The sequence below is a fragment of the Sarcophilus harrisii genome, chromosome 4, assembly GCF_902635505.1.
Source record: "Sarcophilus harrisii chromosome 4, mSarHar1.11, whole genome shotgun sequence".
Classification (NCBI taxonomy): domain Eukaryota; kingdom Metazoa; phylum Chordata; class Mammalia; order Dasyuromorphia; family Dasyuridae; genus Sarcophilus; species Sarcophilus harrisii.
In genome coordinates this window covers 411,303,018-411,330,724 of record NC_045429.1, presented here as the reverse complement: position 1 = coordinate 411,330,724, position 27,707 = coordinate 411,303,018, and the positions used below count along the sequence as shown (strand labels likewise).

At 47.8% G+C, this 27,707-nt stretch overlaps 2 protein-coding genes across 5 annotated transcripts; both read right to left on the bottom strand.

The window, feature by feature from the left end:
- Window positions 1-16: 16 nt before the first annotated feature.
- Window positions 17-27,008, bottom strand: LOC100928464 (G-protein coupled receptor 61). 4 transcript variants are annotated; one of them, XM_031967226.1, is made up of 3 exons: window positions 26,530-27,008; window positions 4,589-5,324; window positions 17-2,657 (listed from the first exon to the last, which is right to left on the bottom strand). In XM_031967226.1, exons 2-3 carry the CDS (start codon window positions 5,039-5,041, stop codon window positions 2,643-2,645), a joined length of 468 nt encoding a protein of 155 aa, XP_031823086.1. In that variant the 5' UTR covers window positions 5,042-5,324; window positions 26,530-27,008; the 3' UTR covers window positions 17-2,642. The 4 variants fall into 4 exon arrangements, with proteins under 4 accessions (XP_031823086.1, XP_031823085.1, XP_031823087.1 ...); XM_031967225.1 differs by lacking the exon at window positions 26,530-27,008 and adding an exon at window positions 16,432-17,266; XM_031967227.1 differs by lacking the exon at window positions 26,530-27,008 and adding an exon at window positions 15,789-15,858.
- On the bottom strand, window positions 2,666-4,582 carry LOC111720740 (G-protein coupled receptor 61-like). The gene has a single exon (XM_023503442.2). The coding sequence runs from the start codon at window positions 4,580-4,582 to the stop codon at window positions 3,686-3,688; it is 897 nt and encodes a 298-aa protein (XP_023359210.2). The 3' UTR covers window positions 2,666-3,685.
- Window positions 27,009-27,707: the final 699 nt, after the last annotated feature.

The window sequence follows — 27,707 nt, the reverse complement described above, 5'->3', positions numbered from 1 at the left end:
CATCCAGACAGGGACAGTCTACACAGCAAAGTAATCTGTGCTTCCCTAAGGCAGTGTGATACATGTACACTGGAAGAGCACTAGCCCTAGAAGAACATTTAGGTTCATACGCTGTCTCTGCCCATTGCTACTTGTGTGACCTTGGAAAAATTTCTGAACCTCATTTTCCTCAATTGTAAGAAAATGAGGGAACTGGGTGATAGGTGAGATGGTCGCTGAGGACCCTTCCAGCCCCAGATCTTTGATCCTGCGTGCTCTTCTTATAGCATGGCACCAGTAATAATGTCTCATATACGTTCATACACCTTATCACTTTTGACTCAATAAATTTGTAAGGGTAGGAATCATAATCTCCATTTTTTGTAGATAAAAATACTGAGGATTTGAGTAATTAAGTTTCCTGAGGTCAATGACTAGTAAATGGCAGAGTCAAGACTAGAATTCATGCATCTAGTTGAGTGTTATTTCCATAAAACTCCACTGCTACCCAACACCACCGGGATTGTGGTGTGAGAAACTTGAGATGTCTTAGACTGAAAGGTTAGAGAAAGCCTGACACTTGAAAAGAAGTTCCTGATAAATGTGAAAAACAAAGGTTGACCGAAATAACAAACTGAGTGGGCAAGATTAGTTAGCAAAATGGCTGACGGGCACCAGGGACAGGGGCGAAGGCCACTCTATTTCTATGTCTTCCAGTGCCACCTGCTGGCTCTGTCTGGGAACGACAAGCCAGCAGCTGTTGAGGAAGCTGCAATTGTTCCACATTGAGTAGAAAGGGTCTTCTACATCCACTCTTGTCATAGGAAGGAAGAAAAGATCGTGGAAGAATCCTCCTCACTCCCTTTTTTAATCAATAGGCTGGGTGTGAAGTAGGTGCTTAGTCGATGCTAAAGAGCTGCTATTGTCTGGGAGTCATCTCCCCTTTTTCCACCCTGCCTATCTTTTGCACATTTACACTCAGCACAACCCTTAGAACTTATTATATGATACAGGAATGTGGATAAAAGAATTCAGGCCATTTCTTCAGCCTCTGTTAGAACATCTGGTGAGGGGGAACCTATTGGCAGGCAGGCCGTGTGCCTTTTAGAAAGTTTTCCCTAACATTTAATTCTAGTCTTTCTATAACTTCATCTCCTTGCTCTTGGTGCCACCTTCTAGGGCCAAGCAGAACAAGTTAATCTCTTGCACTGGACAACCCTTTATATCCACCCCATCTTCTCTCCAGAGTAGAACACCTTCATGTACTCCATAGGAGTCTTGTGGCATATTCTTCGGCCATTTCACTACCTTTGATCTATGACATTATGAACAGCATTAGTTCTTTTGCTTCCATGTTAAACTACTGACTGACATCTAGCATGCGTCAATTAAAACACCCAGACTTTTTTCACATAAACTGTTGCTTAACTTCAGTTTTTTGAACCTTACTGCAAAACTCTGCATTTTGCTCCATTTAATTTTATCTTACTCAATTTGACCCATTGTTCTAACCTGTTGAAATGTTCAGATCCTAACCATCATTCAACTTGTTAGCCATTCTTAGCATTATGTCATGAAAATTTCACAGGCATAACTTCTACCAATTCATTCAACTAATTGACAAAAACTTTGAACAGTACAGGGTCCAGGACAGTTTCCTTGGCCACATCAGTAGAAATCCCCCTGTTAAGTTGTCATGGAATAATTGATTACTCTCTGAATATGATTATTCAATCAAATTTGAATCTACCCATCTGTAGTCTCATTTAGCCTAACCTAGCTCTATCTTGTCCAAAAGAAAAGCATGAGACTTACAAATGCTTTGTTGAAATCTAATTATATCATGTATACAGCATTTTCTGATGTAGTTATCCTTAAAAAAAAAAAAATAGGTCATTCAGCACTTTGAGGACAGGGGCTATATCTATTCATTAATCTGTGTCCCAAATGTTTTCTATAATTTTTCTATATACTTGTCTAATCTGCGAGTTAAACTGCCTGCTGATGGAGAAATTAAATTGAACTTTAATTTCTTGGGACAGGAATTAACGCAACCTGTACCCTCTGTCCAAAAATATTCCGAGGTATTCAATAAATATGTATTATATTGATTGATAGAATCATTGGTGGTTGCAACATAACTTTTTAAAAAAGAAAACATTTATTGGCTGCTCAAAGGGAAGAATGAGCTCACTTTCTTACTTCACTGAATGAGCCAGAATTTGGTCAGGTGCCGGCCCCGTCACTCTAGTCCTGATGTGGCACTGTGACCATGTTGAGATACTGTGGGCTCACCCTATCCACCAGTAAAACCAGGAAGAATGGAGTGCCCAGGAGGCTACTGGTAGTTTTTCCTGTTCTCGCTTATTCCTCCCTCTAAGATTTGGCCACCAGTGGAGACCACCAAACACACTATCATTCAAGTCCCAGTTGGTTAACATCTGAGCCCAGTGTCCTGTTTTCTCTCCCCTGCCCAGGGCTCTTGGTAGGAGAGACACTTATGTCTTTGTCAACTGAAGATGGTTCTGAGATTGACGGGCAGGAGTAGAGAACTAACTGGCAATGCCAGTGTCTGGAAACCCCATTCTCCCCATGCCCCACCTTTGTCTCTTGTACCAGATTGTCCAGGGGGTGGAGGTGGGTCACTGCCATGAGGAGGGAGATCAAAGAGGCCAGTCCTGGAAGGAAAAGATCATCAGTGTTACTGGTCAGGATGACCACCTGGCTACTATCCCTACAATTATTTTTCATCTATCTGTCCCCATTCTCACCAGTATCTCATTCCCAGCCTCCCAGTACCCCTGCCTTCTAACTCACCAGATCCCCAGTCTCCCCACCTAAAAGTTAAGGGTTGAGGCCATGCTGTGTTCTTTTAGTTAGTTAAACACCCACACTCTTTGCCCTCAGAAAGACAGGGACAACAAAAGGGTTGTTTTGGTGGGATAGAAGAGAAGGGAGCCAAGCAATAAGGAGGAATTAGGACCAGTGAAAGAGTAGCTATCCTGTTTGGGAGCCTCTTTTCTCTTATTCAAGAGGTTTAAATTTTTCCTGCCTTCTCCATTACCTGCTTTATAACCTAAGAATAGTTTCTAGGGTCTCCATTCCCCTGCGTTCTACCCTTTGCTGCCTCCTCCCAACCTTATACTTGATTCTGGCTAGATAGAGTCTTGTAGGGCATAGCTTTTACTAGTCCTCTGAGGAAGTCTTAGATATCAAACTAAAAGAAGTTAAAAACTGAAATAAGAACACACAGCTACAATTGTTTTTGACTTAATATGGAAATGAAAGGAGATCAGGGGCCATTCTTTCCCTCTTGGTGCAGGTTCTTGCTCTAGAAAATGCCACTAAAAATGAAACTCCTCAGCCGGGCCCCGAGTCACACTGGAAGAGATCTGGAGTTTCCCCAGTCCTAAGGCAATAAGGGAAATTCACTAATAGAGGGGGTTTCCCTTTATGTCTCTTTGCTCTTTTCACACACTACAACCACAGCTAAGCACCTTCCTTTAGAGACCCCTAGTTTATTCACACTGAAGCCCAAGGCTCCTCTCTCAGCTCTGCTTTCTCTCTGCTTCACAAAGCTGTAGGTACCGACCACATACAGGACCCATTACTGGCCACAGCTGGCTAAAAGAAGAATATCCAGCAAAGCAGTCCTTGCTCTCATCCCCTACCCCAGCCCATCTCCCTTCAGGTACTCTGGGCTGCATCATGGTTCAGGCTGGGGTGAGAGGGTCGGATGGAGGTAGCCATCTGACACAGTGATGTCACTAGGAAGCTGCTGCTCCAAGAACTCAGAAGTCTCTTCGGCAATCTGGCCTGGGATTCGGAAGTCCACAGCTGGTGGTTCCTGCTTTGGGCTGACTGGGGTCTGAGGAGCCCAGGGCTCAGTAGCACAACCAGTCCCCTGAAGGAACTGCAGGAAGTTCTCCTCTATGGAGCCCTCCCGGCTAGGGAGCCTCAGCTCCTCCTCTGGGGACGGCTTGAAGAAGCAAACAAACTGCTTGCTGAGCTCCCCCCTGATCTGTCGGTTGAGGCAGCCATAGAAGAAAGGATTGGAAGTGAAACAGAAGTAGCCAATCCAGGTCACCACACTCTCTACCTGCTGAGTAGGAAGGGGCTGGGCACTGAGAGCAACATAAAGATGGAAGGAGAAATAGGGGAGCCAGCAAAGTAAGAACTGGCCTCCCACAGCCAGCAGGACCACAGCTGCCTTCCCCCCCCCAAAGGTCCTATGGGGGGTGGTCCGTGGGGGCCCTGAGCTGGTCACCATGGTAGAACGGCTGCTGAGTGACTCAGATCGCCGGCGAGGAGTCTCCATCCATGTCGGCAAGGGCCCATGCTGCATGGCAGCCACCCGGGCCACACGGAACATACTGCAGTAGACCACAAGAATGAGGAGCAGGGGCAGCAGGAAATAAAGCACAGCAAAGACCACCACAAAGAGTTGGCAATAGGCACTGTGGCTCCACTGGAGGGAGCAGCCGGGAGGGAAAGCGGGGGGCTCAGGCTCTGGTGAGGCCCTCCCCAACACCGGCACGGAGGCCATGGCCACAGCCTTCACCCACACACACACCAACACTGACGCCACCAGACCCAGGGTCATGCGCACCTCGTAGCGCATGGGGTGCACCACGTAGTAGTAGCGTTCCACATTGATGGCCGAGACGGAGAGGATGGCCAAGCTGACGAAACAGACACTCAGGAACAGGTAGAGGCGGCAGGCGGTCTCCCCAAAGAGGGCATGGTCAAAGAGGGCCGAGCTGGAGAGCATGGCCAGCGGCATGAGCGTCAGGGCAGCCAGCAGGTCCACCAGGCAGAGGTGGAAGACAAAGACAAATTTGCGCAGGGCGGGCGTCTTGGCAATGACCGTCATCACAGCCGCATTACCTGCCACAGCCGTCAGGTCCAATAGCAGCATGAAGAAGAGGGCCACGGACTCGGAGGCCACGTCCCGATGCCTGGCCTCTGGGCTGCCGTTGACCCCTGGGGAGCCCTGGGGCAGAGGGAGCAGACCCAGAGTAGAGGAGTTCCCTGAAGTCTGGGGGAGAGGGGAGGACTCCATGAGGCCGGAAGGGGACGACCGGGGCACCTCCTGTCATGGGCCCATCAGCCATACTAGTCCAGTGCCCCCTGGGGACCCAGGCAGGAGAGACGGCGGGAACGGCATGCCCAGGGCCGAGCCTCCTGGGTTCTGTGGGGGGCGGCTTCTCCAGCAGTCTCCCACAGTACTTTCATTGCCAGCCTTCTCGCGAGTGACAAAGTCCTGGTCCGGGTCAGCCGGGGGCTCGGGGCAGCGTGGGCTTCCACCTTTGCCGGTATTGCAGCTCCAGGGTCTGGTTCAGAGCCTACAAAGAACATAAGCCGAGAGTGACTATGGGCCCTGCCTGTCCCCATGCCACGCCATTGTGCACTCAGCCAGCCTTCCTCTTCTCAGCCATGCTCTTTTTTCACAAGGGCATGGAAAGCTCTGAGGAAGGACTGCAGAAGAAAAATGGGATTGTCTCTGTTTGGAAGGACAGCCCATGTCAGTGCTCCATGTTCATGGCTGTGTATGGCCCTAACAAACCAGCCTTCCACTCCCCCCCCCCCCCATCCCAGGACATCATTGGGAACATCCAACCCAAAAGTTCAGGAAAGTTGGGGTGTGCAGCAGGGGCTGTCTTTCTGCTTCCTCAAGACCTCCTTGTCATGCAATAAGCACGGTATGGATTGCTAATTTATAAGTCTTTCTAAGAGTTCTTCAACTTTAAAAGACTATTGCAGGCAGAAGACCCGGTCCCCTGTTCCTTGCTTCCTTGCAAGGTGCAGTGGGAAAGGAAGATGGTTTTTGGTGTTGCCAGTGACATTGTTGGTGTCAGAGTCCCTGCGGAGTAACTTGAGAAGTATCACAGCAAATCTATAAAGAAAAGCATGATTGTCAACATGGGCAAATGATTATAATCATCAAAGTATGTGGTGATTATAAATGGAGGAAAATATGGGGACATTGAAACAGAAGCAAGTTTCTGTCTTGGATTCCATGCTTCCTGATCCAATATAGGAGAAGTGAATGGATAAAATGTTTGATGTTTTTATATATCTTTATTCCTTCTATGCAATAAGTCTGTACTTTTCTTCCAAATTAGATTATACAGTCCTTGAGGACAGATGCCATGTCTGTGTGTCTTTTTTTTTTTTTTAATTCTCCAGCACCTAGTACAGAGCCTGGCATGTACTTAATTGTTGGTTGTTTAGTGTGTCACTACTGGATTGTTATGCAATTACAATAAATAATTTCATTGATTTATTTTACATGTCCTTTTTCTGAAGTCAGAGCCTTATAAATTCAAAATATAAATTTAAGCAACTTAATATCCAAACTGAGGACAGACTTCTGTTCTGTTAGTCTGCCAACTATAAAGTCAAAATTCTAGTCAGTCTACAGATAATTTTATTAAAAGCAATAGCTTATGCCACTATAGTTCTTTGCTTTCCTCATTTCCCCTTCATGTTGACATTCCCTAAACTCACCTTAGGAAAAATGGTAGGGTACCAAAGTTTTGAGGGACACAAAGAAAAATGAACAGAGTTCTTCCACTGATGATTTCCTTGCTCCCATTCCAAGGTGGACCATTAAAACTTTTTCCACCTAAAAATACCTGGTTGGTTATATGTCAGGAGTATTCCACAGAGCAGGGGGGTCCTGAACCCCAGAATGAATTGACCACAAAGTTCACATCAATGCTAAAACACATTCAGCCTCTGCAAAGATGGTGATGAGACCAAGGGAAGGACAGTGGTAGGTCAGCCTAACCCCAGAGTGGCTAAGCACAGGCTTCAGGAGAAGCTCAGGATGGGGCAAAGGGTTGAGTGTTTGGGGCCTTCATCCCCATAGCAGTCGGTGCCCAGGAGTTGGGGCACAGAAGAACTGGCAGCAGCCACACCGACAGCTGCTACCACCACCATTGTCCAACTTGATGATGGCAATGACCCTGTGTGGACAAATACCCTTGGAGTGTTCAGGCTCAAACCAGAGCACCGGAGGGTGGGGGAAGGGGGAGCAATGACAAAGGGCACCAGCAGTGAGTGGAGCTCAGAAGAGCCCTGAGAGGCCTCCCTGGGGCCTACCCCTCTCCCTCCCAGGGCCACCAGCATCCCAATGGCTCCCAAGCTTCAGTGGCTCCTCGCCACCTGCTCAAGGCTTTCTGCACCTTCCTTTCACCTCTCTTCTCCAAGTAGGGAGGGGTTCCCTGACGGATAGGAAAAAGGGTGGCCCGGGCTCAAAGGTTGGTGAAGGGAGCTCCAGGGACCATTCCCCTAACCCGTCCTGGATAGTTCTGACCATCCACTGCTTTCGCTGGCCACTCCCAGCCCCCTGCCTGCGGACTCGTAGCAGCCTCCTCCGGGAGGGACCCCAGCCTTTCCCCAAGTTCTGCTTGTCCAGAGTACAGAGGTGGGCAAGCTGCTGAGGCGCCCTGGCCCCGGGCTCTGTGACACAGACACCTGCTCCCAGGTGGAGGCCGTGCTTCCCAAGGACACCAGTGGTGCCTGTGCCCAGGCCGGGGGGTGCCTGTGGGGTCTCCAAGGAACAGAGCTCTGTTCCTGGGGCAGAGACGCCTATGCCCAAGCAGAGGCACCCAATCAACCAGGCTTCCAGGGGCCCAACCTAGGGTACAGACATCAATCTCTGGCACCAGGAAAAGCTCACTGCAAAATGCACAATGCTCCTGCTGGAAAGCCAGCAACATTCCATCCCTAGGATGCAAATGCTCTCATCCCCGGGAAAGATTTGCCAACTGTCCAGCCGTGGAGTGCCCCCCCATACAAAAGACCCGTCTCTGGGATACCTGGGTACCCATCCCCTAGCAACCGGACACCCTCCCCAGGGCGCACGCGGCCTCCCTCCAGGCCCGGCTCGGGCCCGGCTCCTGGCCTAGTCACGACTCCTACCTTCCCAAGAAGCTTTCCGGTTCCCTGGTACCAGCCCCACTCAGCTGATGCTCCTCTCTGCCTGCCGAGGCTCAGAACCACTGCAGTGAGGGGTGAGAGGCAGCAGGCAGGCAAGCAGCAGAGAAGGCTTCTGGGTCCTAAGGACCTCCTGCTTCCTGCCTTGGCCCTTCAGACTTCGAGGGGCGGGCCGGACCCCTGGGGTGGCCCAAACCTAGAGTGGAGGAGGGTGGTGACAAAGCAAGGCCTTTCCTCCCCTTTCTTCCTGAGGAATGAAGCTAACTCCACAGAGCAGCCCTGGGGCGAAACAAGACGGACCCCCAGCTTGGGTGAGCAAGTGATTGGGGACCCCAGTGCCTTTTCCAAGACTCTGCTTCCAGAGAGGTCCTTGTAAAGAATACCCCTGAAAAGGTCAGTCATATGTCCCTTAAGGGGATACCCCACTTCCAAACAGGGGATGACCTCTACCAACCCATGGTGAGGCAGGGCCCGAGAGGCCTGCTCTGGGATTAGCTGCTCCCCCTTTTGCGCCCACACTTGGAAAAGAACAAAAAGGGCTCATGACGGAGAGAAGTGATGAATTATCCTGCTGGCACCCTCGGCAAAGGGGGACCTCAGGACGGGCCTAACCAAGCCTGTCTCCTCGCCTGAGCCAAATTGTAGGGAAGGAAAACATCTCTAGCCAGGTAAGGAGGAGCAAGCCAGGCACTCGTGCCCTGGGGTAAGCAGCCATCGCCATCAACGAGTGGGAACGCCCAGACTGGGAAGCAAGAGAAGGGAGCTGGGTCCCAGTAGGCCCACCTGTCTAATGTTTCCTCCAAGGCCCCTAGGGTTATTTTTGCCATCAAGCTGCCTCTTCTCTGAACCAGCCCCCTACCCCTACCTTACACGGTTCCCCACTTTTCTTTTCTAGAAATGTCTCTTTGCTTGTGTAGTTGGGGCCCCAAAGAACAAGTCTCCTAGCATCTTCAAGTCAGTTCCATCAGAGATGGGGAACCAGTCAGATTCCTCTGTTTGAGAAAATGCCCCTCCCATAAACTCAGGATTCTCTGCTACCTTGCCAGACTGTCCCAGTACAGGGGTACCAAGAGCTTGGTGAAACTTCCCCCTATCAAGTCTAAAGGCCACCTTTCCGAAGGACCATCGCCGATCCAGCAAGAACAGCATTTCTGTGACCTGAAAACCATTGTGCTCGAGGCCCCAGAAGACTCCGAGACTCAGAAGTGTCCTGTCTACTGAACCCCACTTAATTGGCCTTCATTTCCCTAGGCCAAAGGGCTGGATTGTCTCAGATTAGACCATGGGCATTCCCTTATGGCAATTAAATGATAATGCCCCGCTGTTTTAAAAATTACTAGCCTGACACTTTAGTGAAAACCCCTTCAAAGTACCCAGATCCCTGCTATAGGTGCAGGGGGCTCAGGTTCTCATCTGGAAAATAAGATTGGATTAGATAGGCCCTAAAGTCCTCTTTCTCAAGAAAATGCTTATGATTCCTAAGCCTGACCTATGATGATGTATAACTGCACTGTGCATAAGGAGCAGTCTATAGATGTATTCTGTGTCCTTAGAAATTGATAGTTTTAAACAGGCCCATTGTTACAGATACCCTGAGAGGGTAGAAACAGTAAAATAAATAAAAATATTTAAATATTATTAATATATAAATTATATATATATTATATATATAAATTATAAAATATATTATATGTTAAAACTAAAAAAATAAAAAAATGGTTAAACCAACAAATGCAGAATTTGCTTATTTTCTTATAGTGTCCCCAAAGTCTTAGGGCAGTGTAGGTTTTATTTGCTTAAAAGCTTTGAAGGCACCCCTTATATTGCAGAGATTGAGAGGTTAATGGGTAATTATGTTAGAGGTATATCGAGAGGTAATGGGTAATTGTTTTTTAAAAAATATTGGCACATGTTATGGAATATTATTGTTCTGTAAGAAATGACCAGCAGGATGAATACAGAGACGCTTGGAGAGACTGACATGAACTGATGCTAAGTGAAATGAGCAGAACCAGGAGATCATTATATACCTCAACAATGATACTGTATGAGGATGTATTCTGATGGGAGTGGATTTCTTTAACAAAGAGAAGATCTAACTCAGTTACAATTGATCAAGGATGGACAGAAGCAGCTACACCCAAAGAAAGAACACTGGGAAATGAATGTAAACTGCTTGCATTTTTGTTTTTCTTCTGAGGTTATTTTTACCTTCTGAATCCAATTCTCCCTGTGCAACAAGAGAACTGTTCAGTTCTGCACACATATATTGTATCTAGGATATACTGCGACATATTTAACTTGTATAGGACTGCTTGTCATCTGGGGGAGAGGGTGAAGGGAGGGAGGGGAAAAGTCAGAACAGAAGTAAGTGCAAGGGATAATGTTGTAAAAAAATTACCCAAGCATGGGTTCTGTCAATAAAAAGTTATAATAAATAAATAAATGGAAATATTGGCACAAATAGTCCAATTTTAGCTAAATTCTTAGAATTCATATGGGAGCAGATTTTATCTATATTTACATGGAAGTTTGGGCAAAAGGGATGGTCACGGAACCCAATTCAGGGAACTGATCCTCATCCAAGCATCTTGGTAAATGGACCCTGGGAAACATCAAAATGGGATTGCTATAATGATTTCTGGTCAACAAGCAAGTACCAGACACTATGTTCAACATGGGAGAAATAAAGGTAAAATCACAGGTTCTGTCCTCAAAGAATTGCCATTCCATTGGAGGAAAAAATATGTAAATACAAAATATATACAGAGCAAATGCAACCTTGGAGGGTTTGGGAAGAGCCTCCTGCTGGAGCTGGGATTCCAGCTAGTTTTCAGAGAAGTCAAGAAGGAGAGAAAGCAGCAGAGGCAACTGTTCAAAGATACCAAGTTGGGAGGTGAGTGTCATGGATGGAGAATATTCAAATAGGCCAGTATAGGTGGAGAGTGGGTAAGGGAAGTAAAGAGTAAGAAACCTGGAAAGATAGAAAGGAGTCACATTCTAAAGTACCTTCAGTATCAAACAGAGGACTGTATTTGGATGGACTAAGATGGCATAGGAAACCACTGAGATTTATTGAGTAGGAAGGTGACATGGTCAGGCCTGTGCTTTAGGAAAATCACTTTGCCAACTAACTGAGTGGACTGTGTATTGGAGCAGGAAGAGACAAGACAGGAAGACCACAGAATACAAGTGCATTCATTCTGATAAGAGGCAATAAGAGCTTGGAGTAGGGGGTGGCTATGTGAGTGTAGATAAGGGCAGGGAAGTTACTAGACACCAATGTATTAGTGAAGTTTAATCAGATTCTTCCTGGAGAGTGGTTCTGGCAGGATATAGCACTGGTAGCCAAGGCAGGGGGAAGGGGGGTTAAGATGGCAAGACTCAGCAGCAGGTTGGACACACAGGGAGAAGGCAAGCTAGGAGCTGAAGATGACCGTGAGCTGGCTCACTGGGTAACTGGGAGGGTGATGCTTCCTTCACAATTGTAGGGAAGTCCAGAAGAGAAGGTTGAGATGAGGGCATGGGGAAGATGAGATCTGCTTTGGACAGGTGGAGTTTGAGATGCATTTCTATGGTACATTTAGTTCAAGATGCTCAGAAGACAGGTGGGCTCAGGGGGCAGACTAGGATCACATAGATCTCAGAATCATCCACATGAAGAAGAGTCGGACCCATGGAAACGGATGAAATCTCCAAGTGAGATAAGTAGGAAAAAGAGAAAAGGGCCCAAGGACAGAGCTTAGTGGGAATGACCTGGATGTAAATTCAGCAAAGGAAACTGGGAGAATCAGGAGAGTGGAATATCATGAAAACCTAAAGAGAAAAGGGAGCCCAGGAGAAGGAGATCCACCCTATCCCTCCAGTGTGTTTCTGTAGAAGATATACCAGACCAGAGACCTATATTCTAACCCTTGCCTTATGACATCCTAGTTATATAACCTATGACAAATCCCTTAAATTTTCTGTGCCCCAAACTCCTCATCTATGAAACAGAGGCAGTAATTGTGGTCCTGCCCTGCCTACTTCACTGAATTGGCATAAACATTAAATGAGATAATGAATGTGAAAATCTTTTAAAAACTATAAAACACAATATAAGAAGTTATTTCACGACATCTTCAAGGACACTGACACAGGATCCTAGAAGCAGGCCAGTTGGTAAAGGACAACCTACAGAGGTTTCCATCCCCTGCCCAGATCAGGTGAGATTAGTCTTAGGGAAAGTTCATAGTACTAATGTAATCAAATGTAGATTCTCAGGGGCAGAAGGATAGAAACCGGGGTAATCAAACAATCCCCACACAGAGAGAACTTGTATAGCTTACTAAAACCAAAAGACACTATGATTCAGTTTCTGACAGACAGTGGCTCCCAGGACAAGGGACTCAGAGCAAAGAGCTTCTGGGGGCTAGATATCCAAGCCCAAGAACCTGGATCAGGGAGCCGCAGCAGGGAGCCAGGCAGATAGCCAGCTTGGACCAAAAGCCCCTGGGAGCCATGCACAGTCCCAGGAAGAAACCTGGGAAAGCCACATACACCCTCAGGAGCCTGGAACTCTGAAGGGAAAAACCTGGGGAAGTGTGCCCCCCACCCTTCTGCCCATTCTCCAGAAAGAGCTGCTTGTATGGCTTCCTCATTGGACTTAGGACGTTCGGGCTACAGTTTGGTGATCTAGTGATTTCTTTTTTCTATCCAGGCTTGCTACTTGGTGCAAGTCTTTAGTGTCCCTGACTTCATACTATTTTATTCTCTAATTCTTCCCCTGGCAGGACCAGTCTCAAAAAATATTTTTAACTTCTACTAAAATGCCGATAACGAATAATACAATATATATTTCTTCTCTGACGAGTATTTGCACTTTTACAAGAAGCAAAAATCTTAAGGCAAAGGAAGTAAAGGTGTAATCATAGAATAATGGGAAGAGGAAAAAGGGATGGGATATTTTGATGATATTATGAGGGTCTCCCTTCTTGATGTCCTTAAATCATACCCAGGGAGAGCTCTGCTAGGGTCTCTTGGGATGTCAGCATCCTAGATCCTTCCTCCCAGACTGATCCCCTGTAAGCAGCATGGCTTGCTCCCAGCTGAGCTTTCCCCATGACAGACCAGCTGCCAGCTCTCCAGGTCCACCTCAGGGTGATACCAGCTGAGCCTCCTACCCAGCCAACTCCCCCCCAACCCTGGCTAACACAATTGGAGGATGCTAGGGTGAGAAGGGGGGAGCCCTTAGCTTCCCCTGCAGTCTTAGCCCACACCCCCCTAGCTGGAGCCAGGACCAAATGGTATATTCAAGCTGCAGCTGCTACTGGTCATGTGAGCCCATTGCTAGGTTACAAGGACCCAAAAATAAATCCTTCTCAACCAGATTAGAAACTGGGGGCCTCCTCTGAACTGGGCTCCAAAGAGTGGCAGGAACACCCACAGTGCAGATACCAGACCTGGGCTGAAGTCAGGACAAGGAGCTCCTTCCCACTCCTTCCTTCCATGAACCTATGGTTAAATTATAAGTTCTCATGTCAAAAATTCACAAAAGGGATTTCTTGTTCTTCATTAACTACAAAACAAACCGCTATCCAGGAAAGAGGAGCCCCAAACCCACTGCAATTCACAGGAACGGCTTTCCTACTCATGTGCCCATCTCTTCCTATCCTATGTCTTTCTTTTGCTTCTTCTGGAACAGCAAGGATTCCTCTGCCCCAGGCAATAAGTTTAGTGACTCAGTGGCTGTGAGATGATCCTCATTTTGGGAGTATTTTTAGGGAAGGGAGAAAACAGTAAGTGTGGAGATGACTTGGGGACATCCCCCTCTCCTCTTCCTCTGGAAAATTCTTCCGGGGGGGGGGAGAATTTTTTCTTGCTTTTTGAGGGGCATCTCTCTACCTGGCCTGTGACGGGCAGGTGAGTCCAGCCCAGCATCCAAAGGGGTTTGCTCTCTAGAAGCAGCTTGTGAGGTAGAAAGAACATTGAATTTGGATTTAAAGCCCCTTGATTTAAATCAAATCTTTGTCTTTCCAAGACAAAGCATTCAGTGGACTCCCCATCCAGAAAAGAACATAGACAAGATGATTTATGAACCCATAAATGACCATGTGAGTCAGCCCTGCCTTGGCTCGATGACCTTGCCCCAGCCAGAGAATCATCCTGGGCTATGGGCTTTGCTTCTGGCCTCAGCTCACTAGGGGAAAAAACCATCCTTCTCTCCAAACTATGACTACGGCCTGAACCCTCAAAGGAAAAACATACAAATATAGCACTTTATAAAGTGCTGTGCACCCCAAACTCATTGGATTCTCACAACAATTGTGTGATGCTGGCAGTTTAGATATTTTCCCCATTTTACAGATGAAGAAACTAAGGAATGGAGAACAAATACTTCTGCCCAAAGGTGACTTGCTGAAGGTCACTTGCAAATGACAAGAGCAGAAATACAAAACCAAGCCTCCCAACTGCAGATTCCGATAGAATAGAAACTCCTTGAGGAGCAGCTTACTTAGAAGAATGCCTGGGACATAGAAAGCCTCATGCTTACACTTGCTGGATTGAAATTCAATGCTTTTCCCACAACAGTATCCTCTCCAATCAATTAATATTAATCAAGCAGCTCCTATATACCGGACACTATGCTAAGCACTGGGGATACAAAAAGAAGGAAAAGATAGTCCCCGGTCCTCAAGGAGCTTTTAGTCTAATGGGGAGGACAAAAAACAAACAAATATATACAGGAAATAAGTAACAAAGGGAAGATGATGAAATCAAGAGGGGTTAGGCCGGATGGGATTTTAGTTAGGGTCTAAATCTATATTTTTTTTGGCTAGGCAATAGGGTTTAAATGACTTGTCCAGAGTCACACGCTAGTAAGTGTTAAGTGTCTGAGGTTGGATGCTCTCTCTGCAGCACCCATCCAGCCTGCCCCTAAACATAGTCTTCTCGACAAGAATCTGATCCTGTCCCAAGCTGGCAGCAATCGACCCCGTGACTGAGCTCTGCACGGGATTCTAGGCTGTGGGCCCTGCTGCCAAGTGCAGGTTCAGGAGTATCTCTATCAGGGCATCTTGGTTTTAGCGCCCAAACCAACCTCCCCTTTCCCTTGCGTCCCAGACCACTAGCGATTGCTTCTCAATGACTATTTGTTTACAAGGACAAAGAACACTCAAAGAAATATTAATAGTAAGCTACAGGTAATAAAAAGGGTATATAAAAAAGGGCTCCCAACTTCCCTAGCCTATCCTAGCGAGCGAGCCTTTCCTGCAGCTGAACCGGCCTGCCCCGGTTTCTCTAGAGGCGCGGGATGTTCCACCCAAAATCAGAGACAGTGGCTCCTTCCTCCCCCCGGAGCACCCCGCCACCGAGGCTCCTCATCTCCAAACTGGCTAACGGGGAAACTCGGAGGTTTCCTGCAGCTGCGCGCCCTCCCGCGCCGCAGCTCGGAATCAGCCTCGCCGGACTCAGAAACGAGCTTCATTCGTGCTGCTTGCGTTCCCAGGCTCCCCACCAAGGGGAAGCCTCCTGGGTGGGGGGGGGGGGGGGGGGGGGGGGGGGGGGGCTTTCCGCGCGCCAGCCACGAAGCCGCCCGGGACCCGCAGAAGGTGGCTCCTCCCCGGAGCCCGAGGGCAGCTCAGGCGAAGATGGGGAAGGCTTCCCTTTGCGCCCCGTCTGCCTGGTCCCCCAACGCCTCCAAGCCCGGGGTCCTATTGGAGAGCGGGTGCTTTCCTCGGGTCCCTCTCTGGCCCGGGGTTTATACAGTCACCCTCCCTCCAGCGCCAGGGATCTTTTAGATCTCCCAGGAGCCTTGCCAGCTGTCCCTGCCTCCGAACGCTCGGTCTCCGCCTCCTTTCCCCTCCGTAACGAAGCAGCTGGCTTACTCTCTTGAGAAACCTGAACTTAAGGTTCTCCTCTCCCCACTAGCGTGGCCCCGAGGAGCCGAGAGAAGCCGCACTTCCCGCCCATCTTCCCCGCCCCTCTCTGTGAGGACGCGCCCCGCCGCTAGGTCCCACAGGCGGGCAATCCTGGCTGATCCGCCCTCGCCTCATACGGACAGTCGCACCTGCGCCGCACGCGGCCCCGGGGGGAGGGGGGGGGGCGCTGCAATCATTATCGCGCCCACTTTCCAGCGGGAAACTGAGGCCGAGTTTAAATGCTTGTCCGGGAGGAAAGGAGCCTAACAGCTCCCAACTAAAACACGGGACGCCCAGAAGCGGGGGAGATGAAGGTCCCCAACCGGACTTTCGGAGGCGCCGGGAGCGCGAGGGATAGCTGGCGGAAGCAGGGTCACCGTCCGGGTCCCCTCCGCCTGCCGTCCACCCTCCTTTCCATTGCCCCGAGTGGCTCTCGCGCTGTCCCAGTTCCCCTCCCGGCCAGGGCAGGACTTGCGGGGCCCACCGACTTGTGCTCGCCTCCACTCCTGGGGAATTGGGAGCGAGAGCCTTCCTTCTACGGGGGGGGGGGGGGGGGGGGGGGGGTCGCCCAAGGCTTCCCCTTCCCACGGAGCCTTCTTGCCAAGCGTACCCACAGGAGGGTCCTGTACTCAGCCCCGTTTCCTCAGCGCCCGCTGTCTGGGGGAGAGGGGGTCCCCTTTCTCTGTGCTCCTCGGGGTCACGGAGCCCGGGCTCTGGGCTCTAGGGGGCGCTCCCGCTCCACATTCTCTCCCGGACCAATCCGCCTGGGCAGCATCACCAGCCTCCTCTTGGGTGCCGGTCCTCTAAGCAAGCCCCAGGGGAAGCCCTGAATGGGGGCGCAGGGCCTGGGTTCGAATGCCGATGCTGCCCTCTACGGCCTGGGGGACTGGAACAGCACAGTGAGCTTCTCTGGACTTGTGGGTGCTTGGTTCTAAAACGAGGCGGCGGAACTAGATTATTTTTGAACTCCTAGTTAATTCCGGTGTTCTGTTGTACGGTCCCGGGGCGGCCTCCCCCTGCAGAGACTCCACGGTCCGAGGGAGGGCGCTTGACCTGTCATGCAGCCTCTCCCAGAGTCCTCTGCAGCCTCAACTTCAGAAAGAACTCTAAGGGAGTCTTAGGGGGGAGGCAGCTAGCAAGGGGACAGCCCCCCCCCCTCCTGGGGCGGGGGGAGATGGCCAGGGAATCCAAGAGGGGGCCCCCAGGAACGCGGAGCTGAAGGCGTGGCAGGGGGCTGCCCCTTCCGGGGGCAGAGGTCCCAGGCTGTGGGAAAGCCAGCCTCCCCGGGCGCTTGCTCGGGCCAAGGTTCGGTGAGGTGCCCCGCGTTGCACTTGCGGCTGGCAGCCACAGCGGGGCAGTGTTGGCCGCAGAGTGGGGGAGCCGGCTGGCGCTGCAATGGGAGGGAGAGGGGGGGAGAGGGAAGGGAGAGGGGGGGAGGGAGAGGTTTCCCTCTCCTTTGCAGGCAGCGGACACTTGGCTTCCCAGAACCACACGACGCAGCCGTGAGGATGGGGCCCCGGGGCCCCGGGGCCCCGCCTGTCGTTGCGTCTCTCTGCCGTTTCCTTATGACGTAAAGGGCCCTCCTGATGTAGTCCTAGCAGCTGACACTGACACGGGGCTTTTACACACGATGACACCTAACTATCGGGACAGGCTTGTGAGACACTGTCGCTGCCACCATAGAGAAGGGGACACTGAGGGCTGGCGAGGCCGCGTGGCCGTGCTAGAAGGGGAAGCTGAGGCCTGGCGAGGCCGCGTGGCCGTTACAGAAGGGGACACTGAGGATTGGGAAGGCCAAGAGGTCGTTAAAGATGGGCAAACTGAGGCTTGGCGAGGTCACGTGGCCATTATAGATGGGGAAACCGAGACTTGGCGAGGTCAAGTGATCGTCACCAAAGTGGAAACTGACGATTGGGAAGGTCAAGAGGAAACTGAGGATTGTCAAGTGATCGTCACCGAAGAGGAAACTGACGATTGGGAAGGTCAAGTGATCGTCACCGAAGAGGAAACTGAGGATTGTCAAGTGATCGTCACCAAAGAGGAAACTGAGGATTGGGAAGGTCACGTGGCCGTTACAGGGGGGGAAACTGAGGCTTGGGAAGGTCACGTGGCCGTTACAGAAGGGGAAACTGAGGCGTGGAGCGGTCAAGTGGCTGTTACAGAAGGGGAAACTGAGGCTTGGCAAGGTCAAGTGGCCGTTACAGAAGGGGAAACTGAGGCTTGGCGAGGTCAAGTGGCCGTTACAGAAGGGGAAACTGAGGCTTGGGAAGGTCACGTGGCCGTTACAGAAGGGGAAACTGAGGCGTGGAGCGGTCAAGTAGCCGTTACAGAAGGAGAAACTGAGGCTTGGAGAGGTCAAGTGGCCGTTACAGAAGGGGAAACTGAGGCTTGGCGAGGTCACGTGGCCGTTACAGAAGGGGAAACTGAGGCGTGGAGTGGTCAAGTAGCCGTTACAGAAGGGGAAACTGAGGCTTGGCAAGGTCACGTGGCCGTTACAGAAGGGGAAACTGAGGCGTGGAGCCGTCAAGTGGCCGTTACAGAAGGGGAAACTGAGGCGTGGAGCGGTCAAGTAGCCGTTACAGAAGGGGAAACTGAGGCTTGGCGAGGTCACGTAGCCACTTCAGAAGCAGAAACAGAGGCTTGGCAAGGTCACGTGTCCATCACAGAAGGGGAAACTGAGGCTTGGCGAGGTAAAGTACCTACTTCAGAAGCAGAAACAAAGGCTTGGCGAGGTAAAGTAGCCACTTCAGAAGCAGAAACAGAGGCTTGGCAAGGTCACGTGTCTGTTATAGAAGGGGAAACAGGCTTGTCGAGGTCAAGTAGCCATTACAGAAGGGGAAACTGAGGCTGGATAAGATTGAAATTCATCTAATTTAAGTGTCTGAGGTAGGATTGGGTCCAGAACTTCCTGATTAAGTCATGATGCCTCTTCAGAAAAGAAAGCGCACCCTGATGTAGGCTCTCTGGGTACCCAGTGCCCCTCATGGCAGAAGCGTCATCAGCTAGAGCAGAGGGGCCTCTCTGCCACCTCCACCCAGATGCTTGGGAGAAAGGGGCTCTTAGTCTTAGGACTGACAGAGTCACTGCTGACTGGCCTGTGAGGAACTACGGGTGGTCTGAGCTCAGCAGATCCAGTGGCCTCCATGGGCATCACCAAGTTATGATGTGGCAACAAAGAGCTGGACAGCAAGCCCAACAAAAAAGGGCCCTTTCCCAACCCCTGAGCCTCCATGGGTCAGTCCCGGCTCCAGGAAGAGCGTCAGAAATGCTCACTGGGCATCTCGGAGAGCTGGAGAACCAGCTGAATGAGGTGAGATGAAGAAAAAGAGAGAGGAGAGGGAATTAATAACCTATTCAGAACATGGCACACTAAACGATATCAAACAAAGTATGGTAGCCATCCTGGTCTTTGTTCTAAGGACCAACATTTGCTGGGATGGGAGGGGGAGGAGGAGAAAAGGACAAGGAAATAAATATTTCCTAAGTGCCTACTATGTGCCAGGCGCTTTGCTGCAAGCTTTGGTAAATAACTTCATTTGATCCTCACAACAACAAGCCTGTGAGGTGGGTGAGGAAAGCAGAAGTTTAGGTGATTTGCCCAGTGTCCCAGATTTAGTAAGTGAGGTCAAATTTGAACTTCGGGTCAGGGCTCTGTCCAGTTCACCACTTAGCTGCTGAGGTGTATAGAAGGTATGGCTGATGCCAACTTTATCTCTGAGAGCCCTTGAGGCAGGCAGGGCTAGGGCACATGGGTGGAGAAGGGGGAACAGTGTTGTTGGCTTACATGGTATCCCCTTGTAAAGGTGAGCTCTTTAAGAGAGGGGACTCAAGATGCTCCAACATAGCCTAGAGATCAAAGGAGCTAGACTGGATTGAGTGGGGAAACAACAGAAAGCTTCCTAGCATTTGTATTGCCCCTCACTGTTTACTGTGCACTTTTACATCCATTATCTCAACTGAACCTCAAAATAGCCACAGGAAGCATGTAGGAAGGCAGAGCAAGGATAAGTTTCATCATCTTGAAGATGAGAATATAAAGATACTAAGAGTTTCAACAGTAACACAAATACTAAGGCTCAGAACCAGGGCCAGAACTTCTCACACTTAGGTCTGGACTCCTCACTACGCCACACTTTCCCATTCCCTCTTGGGATATTTTCTCTCATATATACCCTCTTAGTTATCCTTAATCCTTATTGGGTCTTTCCTCAATTAAACTTGAGACCAGTTAAAAATCTTTGCTTAAAAAAAGATCTCACTTGATCCAAGGCCTTCTCCAGTCCTGATCAATCTCTGACCACTGGGCTCAGATGGCTCTGGAGGAGAAAGTGAGGCTGGTGCCTTTGCACAGCCCTCACTCAATTAAATCCAATTCACTTGCATGTCAACGGCATCACCTCCCTGATGTTATGGTTCTCTTCAAGAATCAAGGACAAGACAATATCCTAGAATCTCTCACCCCGCCCATATTATCCCAGCACCCCTATAGCTTTCATCCTTTATCCACTCTCACTTTTTTTCTTTGGGGGGAGGGGATGGGGCAATTGGGGTTAAGTGACTTGCCTAGGGTCACACAGCTAGGAAGCATTAAGTGTCTGAGGCCAAATTTGAACTCAAGTCCTCCTGACTTCAGGGCTGGTGCTCTGTCCACTGCGCCACCTCTAAGTTCTGGTAACTAGTAAGTGTCTGAGGCTCAGTTTAAACCCAGGTCCTCCTGCCTCCAAGGCCACTGCTCTATCTCCTGCTCCATCGAGCCGCCCCCCTCTCACTTTCTTAGCCTCTCCTTGGCTTGGTTCCAGTTTGCCATTGCTCCACTCAGAGGTCGTTGCCTTCCTTTCCTATCAGGATCCTAGGGGAGTAGACTCTCTCCTTCCAAATGAGCCATTTGTATCTAGAGGATAAGAGCAGTCTTACCTCAGGCCACCTTCTCACTTTTTTCCTTCCCCCTACAAAAGACACACAGATGTGTGTGTGTTCATAGGCCCAAGTACACACGTGTGGATGTACCCATACGCATATGTATTAGACACAACAGACCGACAAGCACACTGTTCCGCTTCTCCCGCTCCCTGCTCTGTCCATCTATCCCGCCGCCACCAGCAGATATTCTCACTCGTGTAATTCCACACCGACCCCGGCTCTCCTGCTCAGTACCCCAACTTCCCTGCTACAGCACTGATGCTTTGCCCGCAGGCAGGACTGTACTAAAGGGCCACCAGGGTTAGAGCTGGAGTCCCAGATTTACTGTATCCCCTTTCTTCTTTATCTGTCCATCTCTCATCTTGTGTGTGCGCATGTGCATACACATATTTATCATATCTATATATACATAGACATAGTTTCTGTTTCTCTTTTGATCTTTTTCCAAGTCAAGATCTCTGTCTCTTATTCTGTTTCTGTGTTTTTCTGTCTTTTGTCTTTTTTTTTCTCTTTACTGCTGTGCTGTCTTTTACCATTTATCTCCATTTGTCTGTGTCTCTCTCTGTCTGTCTCTCTCTCTGTGTGTCTCTCTCTCCTTTTCTCTCTGTCTCTCCCTCCCTCCCCCTTCCTTTCTCTCTCTGTCTCTCTCCTTTTCTCTTTCTCTATGTCTCCTTCCCTCTGTCTCTCCTCTGTCTCTTTGTCTCTTTCCCTTTCTTTTTTTTCCTTTCTTTTTCTCTTTCCCTCTCTCTGTCTCTCTCTTTCCCTTTTTTCCTCTCCTTTTCTCTTTCCCTCCCTCTTTATCTGTCTGTCTCCATCTCTATGTCTGTTTCTCTCTCCCTACTTGTCTCTCTTTCCCTCTCTGTCTCTATCTCTGTGTCTCTCTCCTATATCCTGTCTCTCTCTCTCTCCTTTTTCTCTTTTCTTATCTCTCTCCCTCCCTCCTCTGCTCTTTCTCTCTCCCATTGTGTCTCTGTCTCTCCCCCCTCCTCTCTCGTGTTTTCTTTGTCTCTGCATCTCTCCACTCTCACTTCCTCTGCAGATTCCTGTTAGTACATTGAGAATCTGATCCAGCCCATCCCTGGTCTCAGGGTATAAATAGCAGGAAAAAAAGCTGGGCTTGGAGCCAGATTATTTGCCAGCATCTTTCTTGCAGTCCTAGGGCCTTGAGCAATCAAGATTAGGAGTAGGAAAAGCACATATAGAACAGAAACTTCAAGGGGCTAAGAACTAAACCTTAGACACCTGGAACTCTGAAGAGTCTGAAGAGATCCATGAAGGGGTTGAGAGCTATTCCCTGACCTGAGAGGTGGAAGAGGGGGGAGGAGGAGGGGAGAACATCTGAGGCAATCAGGACAGAGCACAAACAAGGGCCATGCTGCAAATGGGGCCAAGGAGTTCCAATACCAAGGTGAGCAGCCTCCACCCCCAAGAAGTGCAAGTACACTCTCTCTCTGATCCAGCTCTGGAATGCCCAGTTCTCCCAGTAACAGGATTTGGATGGCTATTTGTCCCCTCCCAATAAAGCAAAGGGGGCCCTAGGGAATCCGTGTTTTGAGACCTTCCCAAAGGATCCAGGAGAGAACCCCTGACCTTCTCTCCTCCACCCCCAACCAGGAACCTCGAGCCAGCTGCCAGAGCCCAGGTGGCTGCCAAAAGCAGTGGAGGGTTGGCGTAGGGGAAGCTGTGCCTTCAGGAAAGAGACTCCATTCCCAATAGAGTCTTACCCAAGCCAGCTCCCCAGCTTAATTAGATACTGGAACTGGCATTGATCTGTCCCTGAGCTCATTATGTCACAGCTGGAGAACATCTGGCCAGTATTTTTCCAGGCCATTAGCTGTTTTCCGGGGTGGAGGGGGGGAGTGGGGTGTGGGAGAGCACAGGAATCAATATTGTGTCTGGCTGAGCTGGTCCAGGAAAGGAGCTGCTGGGGCCGCCTCCTTCAGTACTTCTGGCTCTGCAATCATAGGAGCTGGAATCCTTCAGCTCAGACACAGAAGCTCCCTTCCATCCCTGCCAGGAGACTGGCTTCCCGTGGCCCCGATTTATGTTTCCTCTGAGATTTCTCTCCATATAGAAGGAGAGAGGCCTGGGGTCAGTGAGTTCATCCTGGAATCTTCAAGCAGAATCCTTAAGAATCCAACTTGCTACTTCCCAACAACTTCCCAAACAGTTGTCCCTGTTGGCTAGAAGCTCTCCTTTCTCCATGCTGGGACCAAGTCGAGTTTCTTAGTGAGTTTCATAAGAACCGCTCAGATCCTTGGGGGGAAAAGATAAGTACCCATACTTGCAGACAAGCATTCAGCTCCTGGAGGGGATGCTGCTGATCGGGAGCTGTCCTGGGGCTGCAGATCCTCAAGAACATTACACTCCAAGGGTGGCTGAGGTTCCTTTTATTCAAGTAGGGTTTTGTTTTTGTTTTTTAGTTCCTATTCAGTTTTAGAGCTGGCCTGTTTCTATATGTCACAGATTCCTTCTTCTTCAGGGTTTCACATGTAAACTTCAGTTTAATCCTAGAGATTGTGGGAGAGACTGTATTTTTGTAAGAACAGACTTGCTAAACTTTACCTCTGTCCTAGCCCTGCCCGAGTCTCCCTTAGTGGTGTCACAAACAACAATTCCCCAAAAGTCCTGGATCCTCCAACTTTGCCCATCCTGCCAAGCAAGTCATTAACTCTACCACCATCACTCCTCTCCTCCCCCATCCCCAGATGCTACAAGAACTTTACATAATAATTTTAACTCAGAATAGCAATCTGCCCAACTTGTTTAAAGTTTTTTGAGTTTCCAAATAAAACAATGCTTGACTTCGATCCTCACCATCCACTCTGAGTATTTTGGAAGTATCAGATGGAACCCACCCAGTGGAAATTCCCTTTGCTGCTGCCTAAGTTGATCCAGTACCAACTGAAAACCTTGGGTTAAGTTGATCTGGCCAGAACTTGTTCTCATTAACAATCACAGGGCAGGGGTGAGATGGGTATAGGCAGGGAGGGGAAGATAAGTCTTGGTTTGCTACTATTCAAATTACCTCAGTAAATTTAGCTGTAGGTTCTCAGGAACATCACTCACTGTCCAAGATATAGTTGAGTCTAGATCTATTAAGTAATGATCAATAAACAAGCATTTATTAAGCATTTCTTATGTTCTAGACACTATGCCAGATGCGGAGGATAGAAATATAAATGTGTGACAGTCCCTGTCCTCAGAGTTTATATTCTACTGGGTGGGGTGGGAAGGGAAAAAATATATAAATCACAATGGAGATTAGTGGCCAAGGAAGGAAAGTTAGGTCTACATAGTCATAGAGATCTTAGACTGCCACACATTTTCAAGCATTAATGTTAACATTTGATCTTTATTCTCTAAGAGGGGAAGAAGGGGAGTGGTTGTGCATTGGGACCAGACAGATGGCAATATAATTCTATTACCTAGACCCTGTTATTCTGGCAAATGACTGGCTAGGATGCCATATTCTCCCATCTCCCAACAGCTTAGAATGAATTCTGTCCTTTAGGCTCTCCAGGACAATGATCCTGGACTCTGAAGCAGGTACACTCTCCTCTCTGCCTCCCCCACCTTCACCCATTGTTGATAGAAGTGAACTTGGGAAGTGTCTATAAGTCCTGCTTAAGGCCCATTCCCAGACCTCTGGGTATTGCATTTAGTAAATTCTTAATATATGTTCGGTGAAGGAATTGATGAATGCAAAAGGCTGAACTTGATTTATTTTGATACAATGACTTTGTACCTTTGTATCCTTCCATATACTCAACATATTATACCAGAGTTACTGAAAAATATTTCTGAGGGTAGGGACTGTGTTATTTTTTTAATCTTTCTATCAAATAATGGGATAACAGTCCAGGTGTTATCTCATAATCCTGAGCTGCTAAAAGAACAAGAGTCATCATTTGATAGAAATAAAATTGATAAAGAAATAGATTAAGAATAGTGCTGTTAGAAGGTATAGACAGGTTACAATCTACACTGTTAGAGGGTAGAAGTTTTCAAAAATTTTGGTCTCAGGACTCCTTTACACTCTTTTTTTGGGGGAAATTTTTTAATGTATATATTTTAATTGTAAAATAATTTAACATTGATTTAAAATAATTCTGAGTCTTAAATTCCTTCCCTCTATCTTTCCTCTTTTCTTTCCTTGAGAAGGCAAGCAATTTAATGGAGATTATACCTTTACACTCTTAAAAATTATTGAGGGTCCTAAAAGGCTTTTATTTATGTGGGACATATCTATTTATATTTACTGCATCAGAAATTATAACTGATACATTTTTAAAAAATTACTTATTAATTTAAATATAATAAAACCATTATGCATTAACAAAAATATTTTCATGAAAAATAACTATTTTCCAAAACAAAACAAAAAATCTCATAAGTGTCTCTGACCTAGGCCATTTGGTTCAATCTCCTGTATCAAAACAATATCTCATCATACTTCACCACCACTTGCATTTTATTTGTGATTTTTGAACTGAAGTGTAAGATTTTACATTTATCCTTGTTCAATCCAATTTCATTAGATTGAGTCTCATATCATAAACTATTTTTTTTTATTCTGACTCATACAGCCAACAAGTTAGCTATCCCTTTCAGATTTATGTCCTCAGCAAAACTGATTAGCGCTGAATACAGATTCTTGTGGCAATAGATACGCTTCCAATTCAAAATCAAACCTTAATCAAATGCTTTTTTGGCCCAATCATTAAACTAGTTTTGACTCTACCTAACTGTACCTTCATCTGACCTCTTTTCCACAATAATGATGTAAAAAACTTTGTCCAATGTTTTGCTAAAACTCTAGGTAAAGTGTAGGAACAGCATTCCTCTGATCTACTAGTCTTGTCAGAAAGGAAATGAGGAAAAGGAAAATTATGTCATGACCTATTCATGATGAAGCTATTTTGTTGCGTAGTAATCACTACTTTCTTTCCTAGATGTTCACAAACCTTCCCTTTAATAAAACATTCTAGAATTTTGCTAGAAATCAAACTATAAGCCTATTGTTTGCAGATTCAGTAGCTTATTGTTTACAGACTCCATTTTTCTTTCTATTGGGGAAGTTGGGTCATTTGTCTTTCCCCCATTTTACAGCACCACCACCTTACCTCTTTATGATCTTCCACAGATCACTAATAATGGCACAGCAACCCCAGTATACCAGTTTATTTTTTAATGCCCTAAGATTAAATAGTTCCTCTTTCCTCCCTTGTTCTCAGTTTCCTTGAAGAGGATTTAGGCCACTAGATCTCTAAAATTCCTTTCAGTTCTAACCATTCTGTGAGTCTTTGAATTTTACTAAATTCTTATAATAGATTATTCTAAATCATTACTAATAGGACCAGGTGCTATTGTGATGTATTGTATATCCAGACTTTCTGAGCAATTAAAATAATAACCATTTGTATTTATATAACACTTTAACAAATCTGCTTTCTCATTTTCTCTTCATATCATTCTTGTCAATTGGGTGGAAAGAGGGACTACTCTATGTCGTAGATAAGAATAGTCAGCATTGCTATATCACCTTAAAAGAGCTTTACATCTTATTTCCTCACCATAGTGCTGAGAGGTCGGTGCTATTATTATCCACATTTTACAGATGAGTAAACCAAGGCTAATGAATCATCCAGGGTAACAGAGCTAAAGCATATAAAAGGTAGGATTTGAACTGGGATTTTCCTGACCCAGCTCTAGCAGTTTATCCACCATACCACCTAGCTGCCACTTACATGAGGAAATCAAAGTCTGGAAAGAACAGGAGACTTACCTAAAACCATACAGCAAACCAGAGGTAGAGCAAGCGTCAAACAGAAAGCTTTTCCCCTCAGTCAGTCTTGGAAATCTCTTGATGGGTGATATCGAATTCATGTCTGAGTCTGTTAAAAGCTCTGGTTTTCCAAGTACCATTTTGCCCATTGCTAAGTCCCACCTTTTCTCAAACTGTTCTTTTCCTTGACCAACTTGCGGCCCAAGCTTGCTCTGTTGTATCAAGGTTAATTGTCTGAGAACAGAAATGTCGAGAATGATTTGTGCCTCAGCTTCCTCAGTGATTCAGCTGCCTTAGAGGAGGCTGGGTGGCACAGTGGACAGGCCCTGGGCCTGGAGGTGAGCAGACCTGGATTTGCATCCAGGATTGAACATTTACTAGTTGTTTGAAGTCTGATCCTGGACAGGGTTATCCTTTGTCCGACTCAGTTTCTTCATCTGTAAAATGGAGATATTAATTATACTTACTCCAAGTGTTGTTGGGAAGATCAAAGGAGGTATTAATTGTAAAGCACTTAGCACAGTGCCTCGAAAGTAGTAAATAATTTTTCCCCTCCCTGCCAATTCATTTTCTATTGGTTGAACTTCTTCCACACACATTGGTGGCGCAGATCCATAATACCACAGAGGAGCAAGAAAAGAGCTCCTCATTTTCCTATCATGGGTTTGCATATGGACTGCTGCCTGGAGAGAGATAGAGTAAGGCAATCCATGTACATAAATATCATACCACCATTTCCCCCGTCCCAATTTTCCTATCCCCCTGCCAGTTTCCTAACTGATAGCTAGTCTCTCAGAATCTCAGACCTCAGACTTCTTGAAGTCTTCCTGAGTCAGAGAGGGAGTTCCCAGCCTTCTTTGCTCTGGATAAGTCTTCATGACTGAAAGAGCTGGAGACAGGAAGCTTTGGTAGAAGGAGAGGAATGGGATAAGGACTAGCTCAGCCTGATCAAGTGAGCAAGAGACCCGCTTGGAACTTCATAAACCAAAGGACCCAAGTGGAGAAAAATGAAAAAAACAGGGAGACTCATCAAATGTCAGAGCCCTAACGACCCCCCCCCCCAGGTCTCCTTGCCTATCCCCCTCGTTTTCCAATTAAGGCCCCAGAAGACAGAACAAAATACCATGGTCACACAGGTAGGTTAGTGGCGGAGCCCAAAAAGTAACCTAGGTCTCATG